Below are 27,681 nucleotides of genomic sequence, written 5' to 3'. Positions count from 1 at the left end.
TTTAGGTACCTAACAACCTGCCATCCGTGGACCCAATAGAGAAATAATAACCCCAAGTACTCACTCAGTTGGCAAGGATTAACACCGCATAACTAACAGGTCATCAGCTCAATTCAACCTAGGGCCTACCTATCAAAAAAGATAAAGGATTGCTTCTATGCAGAACCATACCCAACAGTCAGAAATGAGACCAGGATTCTTGTTGCAATCATACCTTATATGGATGCTTGGGGTAGTAAACATGTTTCATTTGTATTCTCAATCCTTCAATTGGCCACTATGCAACGAAATCATAGTAGGACTTTTAACTGTTAACTTTTCCTTTTGCCTTTTAATTTTCTTCTGCGAGGAGGGTTCATACATTTGTTTGAAAAAATAAATAAATAAACAAATAAGTTGGTCACTAGAGGCTGGTTTATGTGTTTTATGGGGTGACTTTTGGGGGATTTTATTTCTACTTTGCCACTCTCTTATGTCCAGGGACTCCTATTTCCCATTTATTACTCTTTCTCTTCTCTAAATGGTCTTATGTCCAGGTGCTCCTATTTCCCTTTCATTACACTTTCTCTTCTCTTAATGGGATATATTTCTTCTTTGGTTAGTTATTAGCAAAAAGAAAATAAGCTAGAAATTCACTGGCTCCAACAAGAGTTCACATTTGCTTGCTCTGTATTGCAGCAAATGCAACAAACATATGCCAGTCTTATGGACTCAAACACAGCATCTTTTGGTTGATCATGAAAGGACATGTGGCAACAATGATAGCATCAAATGTAGAAGTTACAGAACAAGATAAATATCAATGCCATCTTCAGAGTATAATTTTATGTAAGTCAGCAATCTTTGATTTGCAGAGATAAAAGTTCATGAAAATCCAAAGGAACAATTACTTCATTATTGTAGGTAGGGCTAAAGCATTTCAATCAACAGGATGTCAAATGGAATATATAGGGCTATAGAATAATAAGGATACACCAAAAGTCATTGCAACAATATACAATAAAGACAGATGGTCTACTTTGATTCCGATAGAGCTCCTACCTGTAATGGTGTGCCAGTTAAAAGAACACGATGCCTACTGGAGTACTGTTTCAACAAAAGAAACAATTTTGAATCTTTATTCTTCAATCGATGCCCCTCATCCACAATCTGCAGAAAGATATGCCAGCATCATTATGGTTTATATATTCCCATTGGCAACTGAAATGCTCTTAACTGATGATAGGATATTACCATGCACTCCCACTTTATTGCTTTCAAAGATGCTGTATCGAAGTTGATCATTTCATATGAAGTTAACAGGACATCAAATTTTATTCTTTCTTGCTTGTTTTCCCCACTAACTTGGTTAGCCTTTTTCTTCTTGTGCTTCTTAAATTCACTTTTTGGAAAGAAAAATTCATATTCCCTTATAACACCACGAGCTTGGGAAGAGCCAACATACATAACCTGCAGCAATCTTACTTTCAGTCTAAGCAAAAAAATTTCACAAAAACCAAGCAGGAAATGGAAGGTAAAACTACAGTGAGAAGTTAAATGAACATACAACATTCAATTGAGGTGCCCAATTTGCAAATTCGCGTTCCCAGTTACGCAGCGTGGAAAGAGGTGCAACTACCAGATGAGGAGATACATTTTCATCCACAAGAGATGCCAGAAAAGCAATACTCTGTACAGTTTTCCCTGCTTTCAGAGAGTGAACCCTTAGACATGCCTTCTGATGGTAATCAATAAATTCAATGTTTATTGTAATGGGTCATGAAAAACTCACCGAGACCCATTTCATCAGCAAGGATCACATGAGTTTGTTTTGACCACGAGAAGCGCAAGAACTTCAACCCTTCAATCTGATACGTATGAAGTGAGCCTACAAGTACACCAGAGCATGATGAGAAGAAGCAGATGATGATAAACCAAAATTATGAAAAAGAAGAGGAATATGGAAAACAGCATGTTACAGACCAAGTTCACATGATTTGCACAACATACCTCCAGTAAGAAATGCAGGGGTACGATCATACTGCTGAAATTCTTTCGGCTTCTTTTTGTAATCTTTCAGATCACGAATAGAATTCTTCTGCTTATTGGGATATGATCTGAGACGCCTTGACTGAATCCCATTGAATTTTTCGATCTCTGATTTAAATGTAGAAATGTCCGACTCAAGTTCCCAATAACATTCATCATAAGGCAGCTCTTTCCATTTCACAAGGAATTCCCTCTCACTTTCATTTTCTCTGTAAAAAAAGAATAACATGTAATATTTCAGGCATCACCCAAAAAAGACATTTTTAGTCAGAAATTAGATGTCCGCCTGTACTATAGCTTAATTACATATCAAACCCTGCATTTTATGAAAATACTGTTGCCCCTTTCACTTAAAATGGCGTTAAGAGACTGTTAGTTCACAATGCAAAATGTCCATTTGGCCCTACATTTAGAAATCTGAATTCAACTTTATGGTTTTAAAAGATGGATGAAGAAATATCTCTTCACACATCTCTTTCAATCAAGCTCTTTCTGATTTATAAGAATATAGAAGTGAATGAACCCACTATCCCTGAGGAGTTTCTTGTGAACAGGTAAAGCCTACACTGATTTAAATTTTGGTTTCTAATAGTTCACAAAATTGAAACCTAACAAAGCGATGAAACAAGCAGCGGCCTCTTCTATCAGCATAGAAAGCAGAAAAGGCGAAGATCTGGTAAGTTTGGAAAAGCCGCAAAACCTGGATTAGTTGGAATTGCATATGTGAGATGACTTGGAGCTAATTCCAGGCACTAACAACATTCTGGGAATTTTGTTTCCTGGTTGCAAATCTCAAAAATGTAAATCTAACCCAAGAATAAACCAGCTAAATTAGTACCACTAAGAAACAAAATGGGGAAGAAGAAGGAAACTAAACCTGGATGGCAAAAACTTCATGTTGGTTGGAGTAGTCCTTTCCCGGCTCCAAGGCAATCAAAGAAGGCCTGGATTTTAGTCTTGCAGCTAAGAATTTATATATTATATAAATTCTTAAAAACACAACCACTTCTGTTTTAGGTGCTTTGCTAAAGGGTATTGAGTAAGTTAGGTCAAGGTACAACAGTAATAAAACATGACACAGGGTTAGTTTGGGCATTTCGAAAAATACACAGATGCCATGTCACCAGTTAACAGACAGCGCTTAGTGGAGGCAAAGTCTAAGGATCAATTAATAATTTCAAAAAGTAAAGGGGATAACATTGTAATTAAGCTATAGTACAGGGACGCAACAATAATTACGTGTATGTATGTATGTATACATAAACTGAGTGAAAGGTGTGACCATGCTTAAAGCACCACACTGTATTGCACTATATCATATCAGCTGACACTGGGTCTGTAAATGGATAGTCAAAATACACCTTTGAATTTGCATTCATATTCGTTTAAGGGTGTCCAAATCCAAAATTTTTCTTACCAAAAAATATCTGTTTCCGTCCGGAAGCAACCAGATTCAGATTCGGATAATTGATTATTGAATCGGATAATATCCGGATAAAAATTTATCCGGTTAGAGTAAAGTATTAAACATTTTTTTCCTCTAAAAAGGGCTGATAACCAGATTCAGAAACTGGTAATCGGTAACTGCAAAATCGGAAATCAGAAATCAATAATCAGATAGTTTATTGGATCAGATTATTATCGAACATCAGATAAGTTCTGGATTCCAATTCGAATATCTTCTGTAAATTTCTGCCAGATAACGGATCAGACTCGGATAGCAGTTTTGCTAATCAGATTCCAATAGTGGTGTATCTGAGCTGAATTCAATCTGTTTACAGGTCTAGCTGACACCCAACAGTAAACCAGGGTATTTATATGATACAAAGAAATGCTTGTGTTTACTCCCCATTTTTCCCTTAAATATATTGGTCAGTATTGCACTCTATAGGCTGAGCCGCTGATATAGAGAGATATGAAACTAATGATACATATGTATACTCATTAATAAGTTACATGGTTTTGGGGGGGGGGGGGGGGGGGAATGACAAATTCAATGTATCAGCACGCAATGCTAATATATCAGCTGTGATGTTTGATATAGAGTGATATGTTGTGACACAGACCACTGAAAGCTCATGTTCATATTTCAAACTCAAAAGGAGTTATGAAGACAGGAAGATAAGGCTAGCCCGTACAGATCCAATTTCAGTGGAGGACAGGACCAAAGAAGAGGTGCAGACCATCACAAAGTCAAGCTCAAACTCAAGGAGTTTAATGGATCCTTCGACGTACATATATTCTACAACAAGAGAGCTGCCCTAGATGATTTATGACTTGTCTAAAGACATGAAAATGAGGCAAGCCCGAACCAAATTAAAGGATGCTACTAGAGATTGGTGAAACACAACAGAAAGAGAGCTATACTATGAAGGTAGAGAACTCACAACATGGAACCAGTTAAGAAGGGATTGACAGAGATGTACCTACCAAAACATTACAAGACAGGTTGCAAGAGCAATTCCACACGCTGAAGCAAGGTAACAAGTCCATGGTTGACTACATACAACAGTTTTACTCCCTAGAATCTAGAACAGCGACTTGGAAGAGGCAAACTCCAAACTATGACTTGATTCAGGCTTGGGTGGAAGTATGATATCCAGGTGGACTTAGGAATCACTAACTTACAAGACCTTAGGGATTTGTTTGATAAGGCCCTAGGAGCTAAAATCTTGCTGGCCTGGAGGAAACATAACAGTCAGAGTCAAGACTAAAGGAAGGACCCATCCAACATTAAACCTTTCTCCCTCTCTGCCACAGTTCCTCCAAGAGGGGCTAACCCACCCAAAGCAGACTACAGAGAAAGGGGCCCCATCAATAACAGCAACTCTGGAGAGCCTTTTTACTATTATGAGAAGGGTCACTTTGCCAGAGAGTGCTCTCAAAGAAGGGAGCTGCTATTTTTGACACCAACCAACAAGCTCCTGAAGAGGAAGTGGCCTGCCCTCCACTAGAAGCAGATCCCAAAAGGGGAGTAAGATGAAGAGTGCATGGACCACAATCCTCACCTGAATGCAATGTCCAAAATTCTAGTGGCAGAGGCTGAAGGAGAAGATTGGAGAAGGAGCAAATCTTCTACACAAGACTCAAGGCAGGTGATCATCTGGCCCAGAAAATGGTGGACAGTGGTAGCAGTGTAAACATAGTGTCAAAGTACTTTGTCAAGAGAGCAGGATTCAAGACTGACAAGCACCCCCAGGCCTATAAAAAATCCCTCCTCACCAGTGCTAGACTCGAGGTTGCTTCATAGTGCTTGGTACCTGTAAGCTTGCACTCCTATCCTGAAGAAATCTAGTGTGATCATCTCCATTAAGCTAACAGATATCATATGGTTGTATGGCAATAATGTCACCATCACCAGTAGAGAAAATAAGTATGTTCGAACACAAGGCCAAAGAATTTCATTCCTACCCCTCAATCTACTAGAAGAAGCCAAGAAGCAGGGCCTCTGAACAAACCAGAAGAATGTAAGCACTAACCAGAAGCTCTTGGTGGTCCCATCTAAGGAAACCATATGGAAGCAATTGGAGACTTCAAGAACATTGATCCACAATCACGTGGAAACAAAGGAGTTCCAACCATTCATCGGAGATGAATATTTTCAAGAAGGGGAAAGCTGATATGAAGTGCCACAGCTGAAATAGAAACTAGGGATGCAACCCCACCTCCGTATGGCCCAGAAGGAGAACCGAACCATAACAAGGGTATTTTGGTCCTTTTGGGTAACCTACTCCAACCCAATTTGACCTATCAGAATCACAACTTTGTTAGGAGTCCATATCTATCTTTATTTTCTTATTTGAGATCTTCTTTGTTAAGATATGAACAAGTCCTAGTCTTGCTAGGAGATGTCAAGTTGGAATTAAATTGGTTTCCTTCTTAAGTTAGAAGTCCTTCTAGGGTTGCAAGTTGTTTATGTTAGAAGTACTCTTTAAAGAGAATTCTTGTTTGTTTAGCCTTCAAGCTTGAATCCTAGTAGGAATCCTTCAATGTAGGGCTATAAATAAAGCTCAACACATGTAACCAAATCAGCTTTTGAATATTGAATAAAAGTGTCTTGAAGGTGAACTGAGTGGAGCTTTGGAGGGTTTCCAAGTAGGAAACCAGCAGCCGCTTTCTGCTTTCCGATTTTCTGCAATTCTTCATCCTTCCCCCCTTCTAAAACAAATAAATATTCTCCACCCCTCAGCCTACCCTTCCCCCCCCCCCCCGCCCTGTCGCAACCCCAATCCCCATTTTCTCTCTCTTGCGGCATAACTTTCCTCCCCTCCCAAAAAAAAACACCTAGATCACCACCCCAAACCATAAACCTACACTACATCTTCCCCAAAACCATAACCACCCATACCCCAGATCTACCAATCACTCACCCGAATCCCAAATCCCACTCCCTTTGGGATTCTTCATCCCCTCCCCCTCCTTGGCCTTCAACCCTAGCCACCCCCTAGAAATCCTAATTTTACTCAAACTAGGACATGGAATCCCAAATCTGGACCCAAAAAAGTAACATCGGGTTTGAATTTCAATAAACTTAACCCTTCTGACACTAAACAAACCTTGAACTCCCTTCCTACAAACCCTAGTTACCCTAATCAGCCCCTAATCCCACCATCCCAGGGTCTGAGGACCCTAATTTTACTGCTGAATTCAATTGATTAATCCTGTAATTGGGCCTCAATTTGGGGCTACATCAGCCAAACTGTTGCAGCCGCCATAGTTTTGTTTCCTCTCAGGGAGAGTTGAACTGCTCTGGAGTTGGACACCATCATTCTAAGGTCTGGAACCTTCAAAGCCACTGAGCAGCTACCTGTTGTGTCGACCAAGCAAGGATCCAAAAGGGAGTTCTCAGGCAGATGACGTCGGGTCTAGGACCTTCCTTCTTCCCCCTTCTATTTAATTTCTTATTTATCTATTTGGCAGCCATTAAACCTGCACTTCGTCTTCCCACAGTGCCGTCCAATTAGAAACCCCACATCCCACCATTAGAATTCATTGATTTTTGGGGAATATCTTTAGCCACCTAAACCTATAATTTGATCCAAACCTCAGCCATCTGAACCTTAGAAGGCGATTGAAGTTAGACTCCTGAAACCCCTGCACAAATACCTGCTTTTTAATAGTTGTCCAAAGACTCCACACACTCCCAAATTGCAATCAACCCTAGCATTAACTTTATCAAGCCTAACCCTAAGGTTACATGTCAAATAGACCACTCCCCCCCACCCCCAAAAAAATTAAAAAAAAAAAAAAGGCGGCCAGCAATGCTGCTCGTAATGATCAGATATGGTTCTGCGTTAGAGGACACTGGGCACCTGCTGCCCTGCTTGGACTGCCAATCAAGGGTTGCATTACTAATCTGCTCCTCAATAGTTTGTTGCGTATTTAACCATGAGCTAAAAGTTCAACACACGGTAGAAGTAAAGGTCAATCTGCTCCAAGATGGATATTCCATTACCTAAAAACCTTGAAAAGATATATTTGAATCCATCCATACAAATGAACAAGGTGCATATGGTTGATAAGAAAAGGCCACTCATCATAAAAAGAAAAAACTAGGGATAGATCTAAGGGAAACAGTAAATGCAGAAAGAATCACCCAACCAATTCCATTCAGGAAATGAACCAGAGAAAATTGAACTACAATGAGAAGTATCAACAGTACACATGGCACTAGACGTTATAACTTTAGCCTCACAATTGCAACTTCAGTTTCAATGGAAAACTTGAGGTGCCAATGAGATGAAGGAGGGTTAAAGTAAGGGACTTAACTGCTGTTTGTTGGATAATTAGCATCTTAAATAGGTCCTGATCAAAAGATATGGGAAAACCACAGGGAGAGATGCAGGAACTCAGCATTTAGAGACAGTGGACAGACTTATCCAGGAAGTAACTGGTGGGCTCGTACGGGCTGATCACCCTCCTTGACTGAGGTTTGGACTTTGGAGGGACTTACCAGATACAGGCAAAATTGGGGCTAAACAGAGAGTTAGTTTGTGGCAAAGAACCTCTACAGGATTATTAACTATAAAGTCAGCTTGAATCTCATTAAAACAGCAATTTCAGAGGGTGGACTAGTGGGCAGTGTGGTTTACTGAACATATCCCAATGCACAGCTCCACAGCCTGGATATGCCTAAGGGATGCACTGCCTATTAGAGAGATCCTTCCCGGAGGGAACACCCAACAGTATTTTCTGCTGCCAGGAGTTAAAAGTAGGGATCATCTCTTCATTCAATGTCCATTTAGTGGTTTAGTTTAGCAATGCATCTGTAACAGAAAAATAATGAGAAGATGCCCATGGAATAAATGCAAGAGTTAGCACTATAAATAAGAAACTACCGGGAAAGAGATGACAAGATTGGCACAATTGGGAAGGTAGCCTTTTGTCCAACCGTTCTACAACTCTGGGACGGAGAGAAATTTCTGAATGTTTACATATGGAACAAGAACTGAGGACCAGGTAGTAGCTGGCTTGCGGCCATTATTGAAGAGGTGGTGACCAAGTGTAGCAGTTTGAATATTAAAAGAAACCAAAATGCAAAATCTGAAAATGAAAAATATTCATCCATGTCGCCAGGAGAAGCAATGTTCCTAAAGCTCGCTCAAAGAACAAACAACCCTCTCATATGGTGGCCTTACATTCTGATGGATCCTTGGCAAAAGCAGCAGCAGCATATGGAGGTGTGGTAAGGGATGCCACTAGTAAGCCAGTGTTGTCTTATGCAGCGAAGGTGGATGAGCTACCAGCGCTAGCTATGGAACTACAAGCAATCTTGAAAGGAGTGATATTGTGCAGTGGGGCTTTATGAAGTTCTCAATTAGGGCTGACTATCAGCTAGATATCGATATTATCAATGGAAAGATTCAAGGTCCTTGGAGAGTGAAAGACACAAAATGGGAATTCCTGCATTAAAGCAAATCTTTTACTTGAAAAGGAATTCAGGCATGCACAGTGAGAGTTAAACCAGCCAGCCGATTATATGGCACCAGTTAAGAGTGGACAATGAATAGCTAGTGTGGACAGATGAGGAGCTACCAATAGAGCTTCTAGAGCAGATCCAGAAGGACGCTGAGTAATGTGTTTTACAGGGTGTAATTGATCCAAACCAATTAGAGACAATGGTTAAGAGGGAATGCCCTCTTAGTTTGGAGTCCCCTCCTCATCTTGGAAAGTTCTAGGGAACTGCCTATTTTGTAATTTTCCTCTTTTATAATATAAATCCTACCTTTAAAAAACAAACAAACAAAAAAAATAGAGGGAAGGGGGCGTTTGTTTAGACTTGATATTTTCCTCTCTTTTTTTTGTTGGGGGGGGGGGGGGGGGAAGGAAGCTATTCCTTGGTGACTAACAAGGATTGTTAGGCTTTTGTCCCATGCAGCAATAAAATTATGAAGTTATCCCGCATTAGGCTATGCCTTGAGCACTACATAACCAAAGGGCAACTTCCTAATACCAGGAAACCAAGTTTGCATCAAAGAAACAAAAGGAAACTACAAACTATGCCCCCAAACCTAAGAAATCAACATTGTAGCTCAAAAAGGTGGACAAGTTTCTATTGAGTTAACCATATGCATTTCATACAACTTTCTAGGAATAACTCAAAGCCTAAACCCTAATCGAAGTAAAGGAAAGTAGAAAAAGGGGAATTTAATCAGATAACCTTCTTTTTTATGAATGAATGGGTACAATCAATCATCAGCAATACATAGTCAATCCAAACTAAGAAATAAAGAAGCCACTAAAATCACAGGATGCACCACATGAGGACATGCAGAATGAAAGTTATCATTTTTTGACTGTTACAGTATGCCTCAAGATTCAAGGAATAGCAATAAAACCTCACTTTATGATAAAATGGTTTGAATATGTTAGATGTTAGAACCTGGTAGCAAGAATTCTATCAACTGTTGTCCATTCAGGCCGTATAGCAACAAAATCATCCTCAGAGTTATTAGCTGATGACATTTGACGATGAAAGTTGTTTACTTTGGTCTTTAGACGAGAATTTGACTTGAAAGCTTTTAGAAATTCCTTCTCTGGCACCCTAAGGAAAACAGTCAGCCGCTAGTGAGTGGGACTGCCATATGCAAAACATTGTAAGGCTAATAAACAAATATCTAACACAAAATCAGCCGACACTAATAGAAAACAAATACAAATACTTACTCTTTGTGGGAAAAAGAACTCTGCCTGGGAGTTTGGCCTACACCAGCATCTAATGAATCTGTTTCTATCCACATATAAAAAGACATACATGCCCCTTTATTTTGAAAGGAGACATTGACACATGGCCCATGGGAATACTGGTGTCGGCCACAACCCTGGAAGGAAAACTACTTCCCAAATAGCCTAAGTAGGGAATCAAAAGTCCTACAGTCCAAATCCAATCCGGGAATCCATTCAGAAACCATCCCAAATCAAGATGGGGGCCTAGAAACTAGTGTAACCTTAAAGATCTTGGAAGAATGAGCCATATGCAGCAAGGCAGCATCAAGCCATTACCAAGTGCTGGTCCCACCTATGTATGGAGACAGGAAACCCAAGTTTGAAGTCCATCCTAACTATGGCATTTTTGCTCAACGTGACCACCCTCAAGACTGGAACCTGGGCATTTGACCAGGCAGCCTGAACCTTCATCATTGCTCAAAGCAATGGCCCTTATATTTTAAAATAAAAGCAATCATGTTATTTTATTTCCTTAATATTTAGAAAGAATTTAAATAAATGGATTAGAATTGGAATACTTTTTCCCCATTGAAAGCAACAAGATGATATAAATAGCTTAGAAACTACCATGTACAATGTAGATATGATAATCCCTTCCATTTTACAAGGTACTGTTTGACAAATATTTGCTTTGACCCAAGCTTTGACGCATCAGTGCAATCAGCTACAGTAGGCCGCATTTCACAGTCCAGTATTTTGTCAATATCATTCAAAGGGCTTACCTGTAACATACAGCAGTAATAATTTCAACAGTGCGACACCACATTCATGACAATTCACAAGTATTTATCAAACCTACTAATCAATAAATTGTTGACATACACATTCAGGACAGCTCCAGCTGCTCGGAAGAGGAGATTTGAGAGGTGGAAGTAAGCACTTGGGATGGTAAGCATAACTGCATGTCTCACAGTTTAGAAGACTTCCACTTCCCCCACATGCTTGACAGGAGTCATCCTTCTATAAAAATGACACGAAAATGAAGCAAATTAAAACATGGTAGTATAAAAAATAGGGAGAGTAGATAAAGCAAACTCAGTAAAGCAATTGCAAAGAAAACAATCTAAACCAAGGAAATGGTAATCCATCAAGAAACATACAAGGATACACGAATTATATGAAGTTTAAATTTTAAAAACAAAAATAGAAAATTGGGGTGATACTGTAGGGACTAAAAATGAAAGTTCTTTGCAATCGGAAAAGCTTCCTCAAGAGCCACCTTAGTGACTGCATAAATTCCAAGATCCATTTGAATACCACCAATCACTAAGAACAACCAGTTGCTTCCAAATTAAAATCACATCTAACATGTACTCCCATATAACTGCATTAATATTTCATTACATTCTCAAATCACTGCTGCAGTACAAAAGCTTCCCAAAATTTAAGAGAGTTCAAAGTAGCAAGTCAAAATACCCTAAAAAATGTGAAAATACCATATGAATCAGAGTCTCAGTAATGTTGGGGTCAGGACATCAGTCTTGTGCTTAAATGTCAATCATGTACCATTTCGGCATTATGCTCTAACAAGGCTGGAAAGCCTGTCTCAGATATGCCACGTAAAGATTTCAACCGAATAATGGAAACCTAGAAACAGGGCATTATGGCGAGCTGTGATAGAAGAAAAAACAGAAAAGTAGGAAGAAAAGGGAAAGGGGAAACGTAGAGAAGAGAGAAGAGAATGCACAATTCAAAAATTGACTCCGAAGCTATTATCGCATTTCACTCAAATAATAGCTAGGTAATCATAGCGACACTTTGCCACCCATACTTCATTTCAATCAAAATCAGACCAAGAAGCACAAAATTAGATTTTAGCAATAAGGCGACAAAGGTGACAAAGTGGTAGCAATTAGGTGAAAAAGCGGCCAAAAAACTGCAGGTTAACAAAGCGGTTCAAAACAAGGCGGTTGAAAAACTGCCTTGCCGCCTAGGCAGTCGCTTTGACAACCATGGAGCCATGGTGGTTTTGTTGCAGAGAGGGGATTGAGTGGCAAGTGAGGATGAGACAACAAGAAAAAGAAAGGGTGCAAGTAATTTAGTATCATTGATGGGTAAAATTTCATAAAATTACTCAATAGTCCCTCACACTTGGCAACTAACATTCAGATTTGACAATGTGGACTTTTCTGCCACACAATGGGAACCCCAGGGAGTACAGGGCTATTTCAAAAAAGTTTGGTAGCCAATCTACCTTCTGATAAAGCTCGGGGTGTCCAAATGAGGGAGGGGGGAAAAAAAGAAAAGAAAAAGCTACAAAAAAATGAAAGAAAAGAAGCAGCAACCATAAGATACAGAAAGGCAATTGCATGGCTTCACAGATGAACTGCACAGCTTAGAGGAAAGATAATGTAGTGAGTTCTGAAGCTCAGGCAGCACAACCAACAGAAGGTAACAGCCAAAACCAACATTCCTCTTGTGCTTGGTATAATCAGTGGCAGTGTGAAACAATATGCATTATGCAGTAGACAATCACTGGCAGTCAAAAAAGTAAGCTCTGTACACAAGTACAAGCCCACATTTATTCAAGGGGCAGAATGTTGTCAACAAAACTCGCAGGAACAACATTACAGACTGTTCAACCATCCAGTTTATCAACTGAAACCTCTTTCAGGTGTCAAGGGTTGATGACATCATGAGTCAATGACCAAAACAGAAAACACAACCCACAAACAGCTTGATGACCAGCCATTATCTGATACACTTGGTCATGGGACCAAAACTACAAAGTCTACCGCGTTAAGAAGACCATACATACCGCATCAGTCCTGATTATCTTCTCAGGCTTCTGCTGGACGCGCCCTGATTCACCACGTACAGTGTCCCCATCATCATCTGATTCATCTAAATTATATAATGGCTTTTTATCCGACCTTATGCGAAGCCTTTCAACCAAACTACTCATATCCTGCAATTGGAACCAGAATTAAGATTTCTTGCAAGTTGCAAATCAAGCAGATGAGAAGGTCAATGAAGAACACCACCCCACCCCCAACAAAAAAAAGGAGCCCACATAAAAGGGGTAAAATCCATTTAAAATTTTAAAAAACCAAAAAAAAAAAAAAAAAAAAAAAGAAGTGGCATTCAACCAGCAGACAATAAATCAGCTTTTATTGAATATGAAAAGCTTTATCATAAGCAACCAGCTTGCAATAAATCAGCCCCCATTGCAGAACTGACTACAAGAGGTCCATTTATGGTTGACAAACATAAACTATGGCAATTTACCTATCAAATTAAAATGTCTATTCGAATTTCCTACATGTCAAGGTACAAAAATAATCTATATCAACATAGCCACATCAGACACATCACCTAAAGTATGTGCTTACATTATCCACTAATAACTATGATACAATTATGCATATATAAACTTAGTAATTCATGTAATTTGCAAAAATGTTATTTACTTCTGAAAACGAAAAAGCACTAATGGCTTAACATGGCCTTTTGTTTATTCATGCAAATGGCAACAAATGAATCTTGCCAAAACCTACGAAACTGTGAGAAATTAGCTAAGACTGCTGAAAGCTACAACTTTCATGAAACTTAAGTTCTCCAATTAAATGTTCCCTTATCTTTCCAATTTTGACAGCTTACTAGAAACTCCTTTAACAGATTATGACCCACTAGTTGTGTGTGTGTGTGTGTATGTATGTATGTATATATATACACACACACACTAGTAAAGTTCCAAGTGCAAATGCACAAGGTATATGTTATTCTTTCATTTCCAGGTAATAGAGAGATATTGGTTTGTATTTCATATGTTAACTAATTTAGTAGATATGAATTAATATCAACAATGTTTTTGGAAAGAAATCCCTGTATTTTCTTGGTAAAAGATAATGGTTTTGGAAGTAAATCTTGGAGTGGTTGGATTTTCTTGGTAAAAAATATCCCTGGATTTTTAGGGAAAAGAGATATTGGTTTGTATTTCCTACTTTAATTTAATAGATAAGAATTAATATTCTGGGATACGATGAAGAGTTAGTAAACGAAAATAAAGGACAATGATTTTCAAAAGAAATCTTGGAACAGAAGAAAAGGCCTTGGATTTTTTGGAAATAGATGCTAATTAATTATAATTAAGTGAGAGATTAGAATTAGAATTTTAGGCATATTTATCACATTTTTTAAGTGAATTCTGAGAGTATTATAGGAAAAAAATGTACTCATCCTCCCTTAGTTCGTGCTATTATAATAATTTCATCATGCCAAAACCTATGAAACTCTAAGGAATTAGCTAAAACTGCTGAAAGCTACCACTTTCATGACACTGAAGTTGTCCAATTAAATGTTCCCTTATCTTACCAATTTTGGCAACTTAAAAAAACTTCATTCATAGAAAAAAATTCGAGGGAAACTCAAGTTTCGACCAGGTGAAAATGGGAAACCTAGGTAAGAAACTGGGAAATTTTGAGGAAACTTAGGACTTTTTCATACAGGTTTTAATAGGTTTTAGGGAGTATTTTAGGGTGGGACTCTGCATTTAAGCTAATTAGAGAATAAAGAACATGATGGCACATGCATTTTGCTAAAACAATCAATCTAGATATGTCATTCAATGTAGAGTTGTCCAAGAAGTAGACTATAAACTTAACTACTTAAGTACATAACATTCAATATATAATTTCTAACTTCAAAACATCAATACAAAGTAATTGACAATAAAAGGAAAGTACAACTCAGTGCCAAGAGGAGTGCCTCGGTGGATCCATCCTGTGAGCTGAGTAGTACAATGCCTGTAACATCCTCTCCTCCAACCAACGAACATAGACATCCCATGATATTTTATGCCTATGGTTGTCAAGGTAATCGACAACTGCAACTTTATAAGTCTGGTCATCAACATGCCTAAGATAACCAATCTGAGGGAATACGCAATTGGATAGGGAAGTCTTGATGGAGGGGGTATTTGTCATGGTATTTGGGGAAACATGAAAGAAACAAAAAAAAAATTAAAAATTTGGGGAAGCTACGAAACTTGCAGGAAAAAGTCTCAGGTTTCCACAAAATTTCTCATGTTTCCCACGAAATTTGGGATTTATTTTTTTCTCATGAAGGGTTGAACCAGGTTTCGACAAGTTTCAACAGGTTTCGAGGTTTCGACATGTTTTGACGAAATTTTGACTGTTTCGATCGAAACGTAGGATTTTTTTTGGTCCCCTAGCTTTTCATTTCAAGGTTCCCAAAATAAGTTTCAACCGAATTTTGTTATATGACTCCTTAACAGATTATGACCCACTAGTTATGTGTGTATATATACATAATAATAAATAGAGAGAATTCAGTGTGATTAGAGAGAGCGAGACAGAGAGTTCAGTGTGATTACGGCAAAGACCCTAGGTCAAAAGATAAAGAACTCAAAATTAGGAATTGTGTTCAGCAGAAATATAGCATCTAGGCATTCACGCACGTTACGTCGTCTGTTGGGAGTTCGACTACTAGATAATCAAGACCTGATAACTCAGCTTGCCTCCCTCTCTTTTTTGGCAAATCCAAACAAGCTGCTTTCTCATGTCTCCTTGACCGTCTTGACAATAGGATTTAGAGGTGGAGGTCTAAGCTGCTCTCCCAAGCGGGACACACCACACTCATTAAAGTCATGACCAATTCCCTCCCTCTCTACTCGATGTCCTCTTTCTCCATTCCCATAACCATTTGCCAAAAATTAGGGCTAATCACTCCAACAACAAACGAAATCTCTGAGAAAGATATGAATGAATTGAATAAAAGCACAAACTAAAGGGAAATGGCTACATTTTCTTCCATAAAAACCCCTAACTCATTCACTTAATATACATGATTAAATGATGTCCAAAAATGTACTTTTTACATTTTACATTTAATAAGTATGAATTAAATTAATGTTAATTATACCTTTTGTTTTAAAATAATAAACAATAATTTGAGCAAATTACACAGCGACCCGCTATATTTGGGGCGAACTCTTGAGCACCCACTATTGCCTCATAAATTACATGGCACCCACAGTCAAAATTACAAGTTACCCACAGTTACATATCCGATTAAGTGGAGGTGTAGAATGACCAAAATACCCTTACTTGCATTCAACTCATTTAAAATTTGAAATGTAAATTACCTAAATGCCCTTTGGGCTGTAAAATTACTTTAATGTCCCTGTGCCTTCACCCTGAATCATCGACTTGACTCCCCTTCCCCTTCTCTAACTCCCACAATGCCTCCCTAACAAATTTTCTATTGGAATTAATTATGGATCTATGATTTGGCATTCATTTGTGTGCTTCATATTTTTCTACAAAGATGTTCGATTCATGGCTTGTTTCCATTTCAAGGTATGGCACAGAAAATGGAGAATCCAGGGCAAGACATTGATCCTGTACAATGTCTTCCTTCCCCTGATCGATGGATTATTCCCCGAATCAGGCGACAGTTCAAACAAATTGCACAATTTCTTCATAATTGAACTTTCCAGAAACTAGATCCAAGTATATACAATTGGATTCACGAAAACAATGAAAAACTCATGAATGAAAACTGCCAGCAGCAAACTGCTTTGAGATAATACTCAAAAAAGAGAACTTACAAACTACCACCCTGACCTAAAGTCGATGAAGAATGCATAAACAGCAGTTGAAATCAACAGATAGTTCAACAACAATGAAAACGAATTCATCTTGGCACTTGAATTGGGTTCCTTGTACCGGTCTTGTAGGAAAACAGAGAGTGCATCTGCGCAGGTGTAGAAAATCATCAACATCGCAAAGTTCTTGAATTCCCATCGGCGAATTATCGAGATGATAGAACATTGTAGCCAAGATAAAACCAGTCACCATGATTGCTCCCAATCTGATCGTGAACAATTCCAGCAATCTTCTCATGTTCATTATCAATCACTTCAATAGAACTGCAAAAACTTCAACCCATAACGGATTTGTGAACAATCTTGAAACCGTCGATTTAGGGTTTGAATTGTTGGCAGTGCCGGAGACAAGTTTTCCCCTTGAATGCTCAAATTCTCTTGCTGACCCCAAGATCTGCAATTTTTACCTCCATTTTCTGATTCACAAGCAAATTTGCAGGTTTGATGTCTTTGTGGACGATTTTCTAAGAGTGTAGAATTGTAGATAGTGATGACCATTAAGCAGTTGTCAACTAATGGCGGAAAGTGAGATTTCAAAGAGGGTTCCATGAGATTTTGACAGAGTATCAAGTGTACCAGCATCCATGTACTCCATGACTATCGTGATGTTGCAAGACGGTTTTTTGAGGATTTTGTGACATTTGACTATGAAAGGGGAATTCGAACGGTGGAGGATTTCAATCTCACGAAACATTTGGCGACGGACAGTGGTGTCGCAATCAACATGAACGAGTTTGAGTGTGTAGATGGCGGAGGTTTGCTTGTGGCAGACTTGATATATTGTGTCACTATTGTTGTTACCGATGACTTCAAGCTTTTCAAGAGTAGAGAGGCATTCGACTTTTTGGGATGCAGTGGTCGCCGGCAAGGGAGGGTTGGGGTGGTTTCCAGCAGTGGTGGTCCGATGAGGTGTAGGTAGAAGATGGGTGAAGGGAGAATTCCTTCACCCACCTAAGGGTTGGCTGTGAGAGAATTAAAATGGGGGTAGATTGGTCATTATACCATAATTTCAAATTTTAAATGAGTTGAATGCAATTAAGCGTATTTTGGCCATTTTACACCTCCACTTAACTGAATATGTAACTGTGGGTAACTTGTAATTTTGAATGTGGGTGCCATATAATTTATGAGGCAATAGTTGGTGGTCAAGAGTTTTGCCCCAAATATAGCGTGTGCTGTATAATTTGCTCTAATAATTATATTTCATAATTAACTAATAAATTTTAATTACTAAATAATATTAATAGATTCATTTGGCAAAGCCTTGAAAATAGGAACCAATATCTCTTCACTTTATGTGGTCTTTGTACTATTCTTACCTTTTTTTTAATTCTTAAATTTTTTTTCTTTTTCTTTAATAATTATATAAACCCACTCTTCATATTCTTAAAGAATAGTTACTCCCTTCTTTCTCTCCAATCAATTCTTAACCAATCTAACTCTTTGTATTCTAAAAAAAAAGTTTTATCTTAAACCCATGATGTTAACCTAGGTTTAGGGTTAATCTTCTAGGATCGTCTAGAATGGAACTAGCACTCAACTAGGGTTTCTGGGGGCTTTGGCTTAGGGTTTCAGGGTTTTATAAGGCTGCTGGGTTTGTGAAACAGGTCTGAATTTTGCTAAATTTCAAAATTCAAAGCTGAATTTGAATTTAAGGGCAAATTTAGGGTTTCGGTTGGGAGGGGAAAGGGACTAGGGTTGCTGTTTCTGTGATTCAGAATTAGTAATACTGCCAATCTGTAAGATAGAAACTGTTTTATAGAAAGGGGATTAAGTTTGGAAGGGTTAACGTTTTCTTGGAAACTTCAAAATTCTGCAACTCTTCTCAAGGAAGAAGATGAAATGCAGAAATTCTGGACACCAGAATCAGGGCTGCTTAGGGGGTTTTAAGATTAGGACTAGGTTCTATAGGCTTTGGCAATCCTATAGAAGGCACAAAGGTGTGTTTTGGGGCTGGGGATTAGGGAATCCTAGTGGGGTTAGGACTGAAAACGTGGGGAGGAAGAAGAAGGGGAAAGGAGCTACTGTGGTTAGGGTTTGGGTTGGCGAATGGCTGCAGCTGTAGGGGATGGGGTGAGCTTTCTTAACTTACTTGAATTGAGGTAAGCTTGCTGGAATTCTGCAGATGAGCTTGAAAATGATGATGAAGGAATATCAAAACTAGAAACAAAAGCACTCTATTCCAGCCATAGGGTTCCAACAGGAATCCCACGACTTTCCCAAAGCCAAATTCTCAAACTCAAATCAATTAATTAATCCAGACTGCAAATAACTTACACTAGAAAGGCTATTTATAGCCTAAAACAAAGGACTCAGACTTAAGACTCATACTGGGTTACCCTGACACTAACTATTAGGGTCTCATCACAAACTAACTTGGACTCTAGAAAAGGTATCTAATTACTATGCGATCTGTGATCTCACTTAAGTCACCTAATGCTAATTAGATAACAAACAAACTAGACCCGAAAGGAAATAACTCTTCCTAATTTAAGTTTTCCTTAAAAAATAGGACTTCTTAAATAGGAAACAATGTTTTTCCTATATTAACACAACCCTATAAGTCTTTCCAATTGCAACGTCAAAACAAATAACTTGACTCTCAAGACTTCAAAATAAACTAAATTATTTGATTTTGCTCTTCATTATAGCTTGATCCAAGGGTAGGAATTGACCCTTCTACCCCTGGGATGGATTCAGCCTCCCTGACTCACAATCGGGCTTGGGCCCCTTTTTTTTTTTTTTTTTTTTTTTTTTTTTGGGGGGGGGGGGGGGGGGGGTTCCAACCTGGATACATCAACCCAAGGCTTCTCTCTCCTTTTCCCAAAAATCTCTCATCAATTTAGGAAAAAAATATATGAAAATCTTTACAAATGAATTTAGATCTTATTTGTCTTCCAAAGTTTCCATGCATCGATTAGAGTAATTAATGACTTGGGCTATCTAAAAGAAAATATTGATTTATAATTCACTTTCTTTATCGGTTCATAATCCTTCCATCTTCCTTTCTCCCATCTATATCTTATTATAAAGTAAGAAAAGAAAAGTGTAGCTTTTAAAATTCCATCCATTCTCTTTCCCTCAAGACGAAGAACAACACAAAATGCTTCTACCACTACCGAACTAAAATCATCCTTCACCAAGAACGATTAGAATCTACCTCCAACGATGTCAACTTTACAAAGAAAAGCCCCAAAACGTCGTCACTCGTCATCATCAGTTTCATCATCTAACTCTACCATGGAAGAATAGTGGAAGCTAGCCATCACCGAACTCCCCCACAAACTCATCTAGATCACACGAAAGAGAGATGAAGCTATTCTCAAAGAATCTGTGCTCAAGCACTCCATGACAGAGTTGGAAAAGAAGCTCAACAGCTTCACATCTATTGTCATAGCCTGAAATTAGGTCTCTAGGTATGCTTCTCATATTTTATTTTTTAAAACAGAAAAAATTAATGTATAAAACCTATTAGTGATTATTTTAATGTATTCTTGATAAACATTCTCTTGGTACCACCCAAAAAATAACACCTATATTTCTACTTGCCCCTTGTGCATTGACTTTGCTAGGGTCCATGTCGAGCACCACCATTGCCTAAGCACCGAATCAACCAGTTAAAAAATTCCAAGTGTTTGCCTGTGCAAACACAAGAAGAAACCATTCCACTGATCCCAGGTATAATTGATTTTCTTGATTCCATGATTTCCAAAAGTAGGATTGGCATATGGTAACAGTGTTTCAATAACAACTCTGGAACCGAAAATTTTCAAAGATCAGCATTCAGTATGCACCTGACGGAATCAATTCTGTTTCTAAACCATATATGAAAAATGTCGCATAAAATTTAAATAACGTTCTCCAGTTAGAGAACTATAAAACAATAGTCAAGATCTCAAAATGCAAAAGCAAACCGGAGAAAGTGCCACGAATTTTAGATTCCAAGGGATTGGAAGCAAGTGCCATAATGCACAAGCAACAACAATGCCTCAATTATAAAGATGAAAACCAACACTTCCCCATTCTTATAGGACAAACCATCAATACCACAAAAACCAAGACAAAAGACATGTTTGTGCACCCTTCATCTTATACACTATGAGCATTTAAACAGAATAAGATAGAAGTAGTTACTGTAGGATCCAGTCATATTCATCCAAACAAAGAAACACAATCAGACCTTCCACATGGTTTAAGAAACAAATCTCCCAAAGGAAAACATTAAAAACTCACCACCCACTTCATCAAAAATATGCTTTATAGAAATGAATAATGGGGAATCACACAAACATAATACTCTCATGAGCATTATTCGACTTTATTCAAGAATCAAATGGAGGCATTCTCCAATAAGTAGGTTAAAGAAACAAAAGCAACTACAGATATCATTGTTTATAAACAAGTATGCAAATGGGTCGTCTGGTCTACCCTCCCACGCAGTGTTTCAGAATTGAAACTCACAATCATATTGACCTAATCAGTCGGAAGAGAGAGAGAGAAGATGGAAAAGAAAAAGGATACATACATGTTCAGTGGCAAACTTAGACAATATATATGGTGTATAATTTTAGCCCTACTTTGAAGGATACAGGACATGGTGAAAATTGAGGAAAGAGTTACTTCAAAGTGACCACTTCAGATATCTGGGCTAAATCATAAATAGCATCAAAAATGCTGTTTAACAGAGAATCGAAGTGGGCTGGATGGAGTGGATAAATGCATCTGGGATGCTCTGCGATGGATACATTCCTTCAAAGCTCAAAGGAAAGCTATACAAAACTGTGATACAACTAGCTATGACGTACGGGGTAGAATGTTTAGTAGTTAAAAAGTGTCATATTAAGAAGCTATGTGTAGCAGAGATGAGAATATTAAGATGAATGTGCTCAAAATTTTGAGAACGATAAGCAAGGAATGAACATACTGGAGCAAACTTGGGAGTTGCTTCAATCAATAACAAACTATGAGAGAGTCAACAAAGGCGGAGTGGGACATGCTTAACAATGGCAGATGCCCCAAAGTAATACGATTCCAATTAAGGAGCTATGGGAAGTCGTAGATGACCACAAGAAATTGGGAGGAAGGATATGCATAATCTAGGTCTAATGCCAAATATGACCTCAAATAAAGCCTATTTCTTACCTAAATAACTGAAAAGATAGAGCCTATTGAAGGACAAGGATCCATGTAGCATACCACATTTAGCTGAGATTCTCTTGACTTGGTGGACTGAGCCTTAGCTCTTTCCTCTTACTTCCATCTTTCATCTTTTTTATTTATTTTACATATTTTCTTCATCATTTTCCATTTCTTATCTCATTTGCCATCCCTCTTTTCACACCTCAGTGCCCTTCTTGTTTAGGTCCTTGTTTAGACCCATGTAGCCAACTCCATTTAGTTGGGATAAGGCTGACTTTGTTGTTGTTATAGCATAGATACCACGTTGCATATAAGCAATACATCAACAAATCAGCCTTATCCCAACTAAATGGAGTTTGCTACACGGATCATTGCCCTCCAATCAGCTCTACCTGAGATCATATTTAATACAAGGACTAAGCTACACATGTCTTTTCTCACCACCTCTCCTAAAATCATTTCAAGCATGCCCCTAGCTCTTTTAGTTCCTTGAATCTAAATAAAATCACTTCTCCGAACTAAAGCATCCTAAGCTCTATTGAACACAATCGTGCCACCTAAACTAACTTTCTCATAGCTTATATTGCATCACTCCTACTCTAGCCTTCCCACTTAGCCAATCATCCTTAGCATTATCATGTCCCCTACACAGAGTTCATCTATATATTGCTACTTAGCTAACCAACATCTTGCACTGTACATCATATCCAATTGTGTGACTATCCTATAAAACTTACCTTTATGTTTTAAAGGATTACGCCACACATACAATACTCCTGATGCACGTCTCCACTTATCCATCCTATTTTAATTATCTATGATGCAATCTCATCTATATCAGCTAGTTAATTCATGATTGAGCAAGGACACCCAAAAAACCACTTTGCAGAATCTCACTCTCATCAAGATTTACCACTTAAGTATCCATCCTTGTGCAACCAGAATAATACAACATATACTCCATCTTTGTTCTACTTAGTTTAAAACATTTTGATTCCAAGGTAGATGTGCATAACTCTTTCCACCAAAATAATTTCATCAACTGAAAGCATACACCAAGGTATGCCATCCTGAATGTCTCTAGTTAAATCATCCATGATAAGCACAAACCAACAGGGGCTTAAAACTGATTTTGGTGTAAGACGTGTAACCCAACTGTAATTGGGAATTCTAATTACTCTTGTCACCCTCATGATCACACATGCCATTAATTATGTCCACATAAAACATTTCTCTTCTCTAGAAAATGCTAAATTAACTCCCTTTGAACTACATCATAGGCTTTTTCTAGGTCAATAAAGACCATATGGAGATCCTCCTTCGAATCTGACGTAACAGAGGATGATGGAACCGATTATGGTTCAATTCTTTCACTCATAGCAATAACCCCCGTGTTTTGTGATGGATTGGGGAAGGGTTTTTGGGGTTTTAACAAGTTCAAATGGGCTGGGTTTGGGATGTCTACGGTGTAGAGGAAACTTTGGATGAAAAAAAAACCTAGATGGGTTGAGAAAGAAACAGATGGCATGGAATTCAATTACCAAATGAAGTTCCACAGATAACTATAAGTAGTTGTGTCAGCGTCTATCTGGTTATGGACTAAAAGGAAGTTTCGATCATAAACAGAACAAAGTATTATGCTAGTTCTCTGTTTTTATTGCACACGAACACGCTAAAGACAATATTGTTTATTTTCAAAAAGGAGGATTCCATCAATTGAAAAAGAAATGTGGACATAGAAGTATAGAACTACAGAAGAATCCCTACAAGTAGAAAAGTCCATTCGATAAATTTCAAATATAAAACGAAAAGAAGAAGAATTTAACCAACCAGAAGTTTAGATGGAAAAGAAATGGCGGAAGAGGAACAGCAGACGCCGAGACTTAATTACTCTGCTTCTCGCAATCCCACCACCAACAGACGCCTAGACGAAGAAGATTGAGATGAGATGAACCACTGAAACAAATTGGTTTCGACGGACCATGTCACCGGAGAGAGAGAAGATGAATAAGAGCGTCACAGAGATCACTTCCGCGCCTAGGGTTGAAATGTCATTTGATAAAGAATAGGGGAAAAAAAGGGAAAAAGTTTCGATCTTTTTTAAGGGCCTGATTGGTTCTTATTGACTCCACAGATTTCAAATCCGGGATTAATGAATTAGAGATTTATACCCATTTTGTTGAAAAACATTTTCAGATTATGAAATCCATAGATTCCACTATAAGTATAAAATTGATGAAATTTGTAGAATCACTGGGAGTAACTCAACCGAACTTTATGAACTTCAATAGATTTGAGGCTAACCCAACAATTAACTTTTTGAACCATGCATCCGTAGATTTGAAATCTAAGATTTGAAGTCTCATTTAATTATAAATCCCTGGATTCATGTTACCAAACCGGCCTTAATCTTTTTCAATTAATTTTTTGAACCATGCATCCGTAGATTTGAAATCTATAGATTTGAAGTCTCATTTAATTTTAAATCCCTGGATTCATGTTACCAAACCGGCCTTAATTTTTTCCTTTTCAGCCTTTCTTTTTTTTCTTTTCTTTTTTTCTATTTACTGCATATTATTCGCGTATAATTGGAGTTAATATGGTTATCAAAGTAAAACATATTTTTAAACTTATATATTTTTTTAAGGCCAGCTTGCACGCACCACGACTACTTCTTCATGTGAGCTTTTATATAATTAATATAGGCGGGGCGAATCCCCGAGGGGATTCAAACTCTGACCTCCTATGTGGAGGTGTTGGTCTTTTGCCAACTGAGCCACCCCTCCGGATTAAAACTTATATATTTGGTGAAGTACACTAATTCTAACCTTTTATATTTCCATGAATCTACCAAAGTCCCAAGTTTCATAAAATCACTTATAATGATTGCAACTTTGAATATCACCTTTATATTTGTAAATCAAAATCATCGTACTTCTCCATTTTGGAGTTGTTGTGTTATTTAGGCAAATCAAGATTGTTTGAGGATACCCAAAAAACTAAAGCAACATTAACAAACACAGTAAAAGATAGGTGCTTGGAAATCCAAATGTTGCCATGACAAGTATGCTCCATTCATCTAACATTTTTAGTGTTTAGAATCTTATTACACAACTGAGTAAACAAGATAGATAAAGTCCCTAACTCTTTTCACACTTTACTGTGTCTTAATCCTTTATGTATAATGAATAACATAAAAGTTGACAAACATTCGAGCACATAATTGGCCGGTCAACAGCATAAATTCATGTTACACCAAGAATTGGAAACCATGAAGCAAGAATCAACAAAGGGATTATCTTCATAGGAATGAAATGGATTGCTTTGGTTATTTGATCCACAATCACTAGTATTATGTCCATACCTTTGCTAGTCCATGGTAAACATGTAACAAATTCCATGGGTAATGTTATCCTACTTTCAATTGGCCAGACACCAATAGTGATTGCAAGAGTCCCTCTAGAGGTTGTGTGATAGCCTTTAAACACTAGCATGTGTCGCAATTACTACATGATCATCTACATCATTCTTCTTGTCGTTCCACAAAAAAGTGCTTTCCTTTAAATTCCATTACATATTTTTGCTTTTAGGGTTTACCAACTACCAATAACATGATTGATGTGCCTCACCCAAGATTTCCTTCATCAATTTCTCCATGCGATAACACATAACTGCCCTCTGAATACCTCTGGTGCCACTTTTGTATAACTAAGTCATTGGCTTGGAGCATGACATCTTCACTCTTATGGAGGATTAGATTGTAAGAGCAAAGGAATTCCATGAGATCCCTCATGTCTGAACTCCATTCCCATTTTCATTATCAGGTTGATTCATAAAGTGTTGCCACCCTACCAACAAGGGTATTGAGGTTGGACAACATATGGAATGGGGTTGGGTTACTTGTAGGCACCAAATAATAGAGAAAATTTCTAAGGGGACACAAAGTAACACCCATATACCATTAATGCCATACCAACACAATAGAGGACTTGAGGTATGCTATAGGGGACTTGATGATTTGATGACCTATGTGTGGCTAGATAATTCCCAACACACACGTTAGTCCTAGACCTCCAGTCATGCATTTTACTTTTCGAGATGAATTTGAGAATGATGAGAGATGATGTGGACTAAAGTACCCAGCAATCCCAGTTGTGGTGAGGAGTGGTGACCTTACCCTAAAGCACCCAGTCAATAAAATTATGAATGAGGACCAACCCAAAGAGGAATGAATCGAGAATCAAAGTGTGACATAGTAGTTATAGACTTACAACATTCTATATGCATTGTGTGTGGCATGTAGGGAATAATGATTCATGCATTATGGATGTGTTTGTGTTCCCCTCATGGGTTCAATGGAACTCACCCATGAAAAATATTTATTTTTAGATGATGGTGCAAGTCTTGAGATGGCTTTCGTAAAGGAGGCTTTTCCACTTTATGAGTCAGGTGTTGGAGAGTACTAATTAGCCTTTTGTGCCATTACATGATGCCTTGTTTTGTGGTCATTCATGCTTATATGAATCACATTCGATGTAATAGCGTGGGCAAGCACATAGGCTAGGTTGGAGGCATTTATTATTCCCTTTTTTTTTTTTTTTTTTTAATAAAAGCATTTATTATTTCTTTTCACTTTCCATAATGGATACTCTTAATTAAACATTTGGGTGTCTCTAATAATTTTTCTTCAAATGCTTTCTTTTCACTTTCCATAATGGATACTCTTAATTAAACATTTGGGTGTCTCTAATAATTTTTCTTCTAACTTGAATATCGAACTCTCAATTAGGTAAGCAATCTTTAAATTTTTCATTATACAAACATCATATTATTTCTCGTTTATGCATGTGATTTAATACTATTAATAGTATAGTTATGGTATTGTAGTTGTTGATCTAGTGCGGAATATGTGGATAGGAATACTAGGTTTTGTGGGTTGACTCGGCATGCCCAAGGTGGGGTGTGACAACAACCAATTTTTTTTCTTTTTTTTTTTTGTTAACTAAAATTTCATTCATAAGGGCAGGAAAAGCGCATGGATTCAAAATTTTATTACAAAGTTCTAAAATTCCCACCTCCCTACTAAGGGAATAGCTTTCCGAGCTAAAGAATGGGCAACAAAGTTACATCCTTTGGGAATAAAACAAAAAGAGCAGGAAACAAAATAAGAAGAGAGGTGAACGGTATCCTCCACAATGTGCTCAAATTCAAATAGCACTTGTTGTTCAACATAAAGCATTTAAACTAAAGCCAAATAGTCACTGTCTATCATAACTGAATCCAACCCTTCAGCTAAGGCCACCTACAATCCTCCACGTACATCAAAAGCTTCACCCTCTACGACATGTGAGAAACAAATAGGCAAAAAACAACAGCAATAAAACCTCCTTGGTGATCTCTAACAATGATTCCAACCCCTCCTTTTGAGTTTTTGAGAGTTGCATCAACATTCACATTACCACAAGAATCAACATTCACATTACCACACGAAGGGGGAGTCCACACAATGTTAGTTGCTGAATTTATATCAATTTGCCTAGGATGAACCTTAAAGCTACGTGCTCTCCCATATTTGTATTAGTAAAGTCATTAAACATTCTAACAACATCATCAACGATCTTCAATGGAGACCTCTAAACTCCTTCAAAGATAAACTTGTT

At 37.9% G+C, this 27,681-nt stretch overlaps 1 protein-coding gene across 1 annotated transcript in view; it reads right to left on the bottom strand.

Annotated features, from left to right (window-relative positions):
• The window catches only part of PKL (chromatin remodeling factor CHD3 (PICKLE)), a 76,310-nt gene extending 52,140 nt beyond the window's left edge, over window positions 1–24,170 (bottom strand). The window contains exons 1-10 of the mRNA XM_089139584.1: window positions 23,852–24,170; window positions 13,013–13,162; window positions 11,077–11,214; window positions 10,822–10,976; window positions 9,911–10,072; window positions 1,990–2,237; window positions 1,772–1,867; window positions 1,547–1,683; window positions 1,234–1,449; window positions 1,042–1,149 (exon numbers count right to left, since the gene is read on the bottom strand). Coding sequence (XP_088995710.1) covers window positions 1,042–1,149; window positions 1,234–1,449; window positions 1,547–1,683; window positions 1,772–1,867; window positions 1,990–2,237; window positions 9,911–10,072; window positions 10,822–10,976; window positions 11,077–11,214; window positions 13,013–13,159 — 1,407 coding nt within the window. The 5' untranslated portion in view covers window positions 13,160–13,162; window positions 23,852–24,170. The remainder of the gene's footprint in view (window positions 1–1,041; window positions 1,150–1,233; window positions 1,450–1,546; window positions 1,684–1,771; window positions 1,868–1,989; window positions 2,238–9,910; window positions 10,073–10,821; window positions 10,977–11,076; window positions 11,215–13,012; window positions 13,163–23,851) is intronic.
• Window positions 24,171–27,681: the final 3,511 nt, after the last annotated feature.

This window comes from Hakea prostrata, chromosome 11 (genome assembly GCF_041222555.1).
Source record: "Hakea prostrata isolate BN-2017 chromosome 11, UWA_Hpros_2, whole genome shotgun sequence".
Taxonomy (NCBI): domain Eukaryota; kingdom Viridiplantae; phylum Streptophyta; class Magnoliopsida; order Proteales; family Proteaceae; genus Hakea; species Hakea prostrata.
Note: the sequence above shows the minus strand (reverse complement) of the source record. Positions and strands in the feature narration are given on the sequence as shown.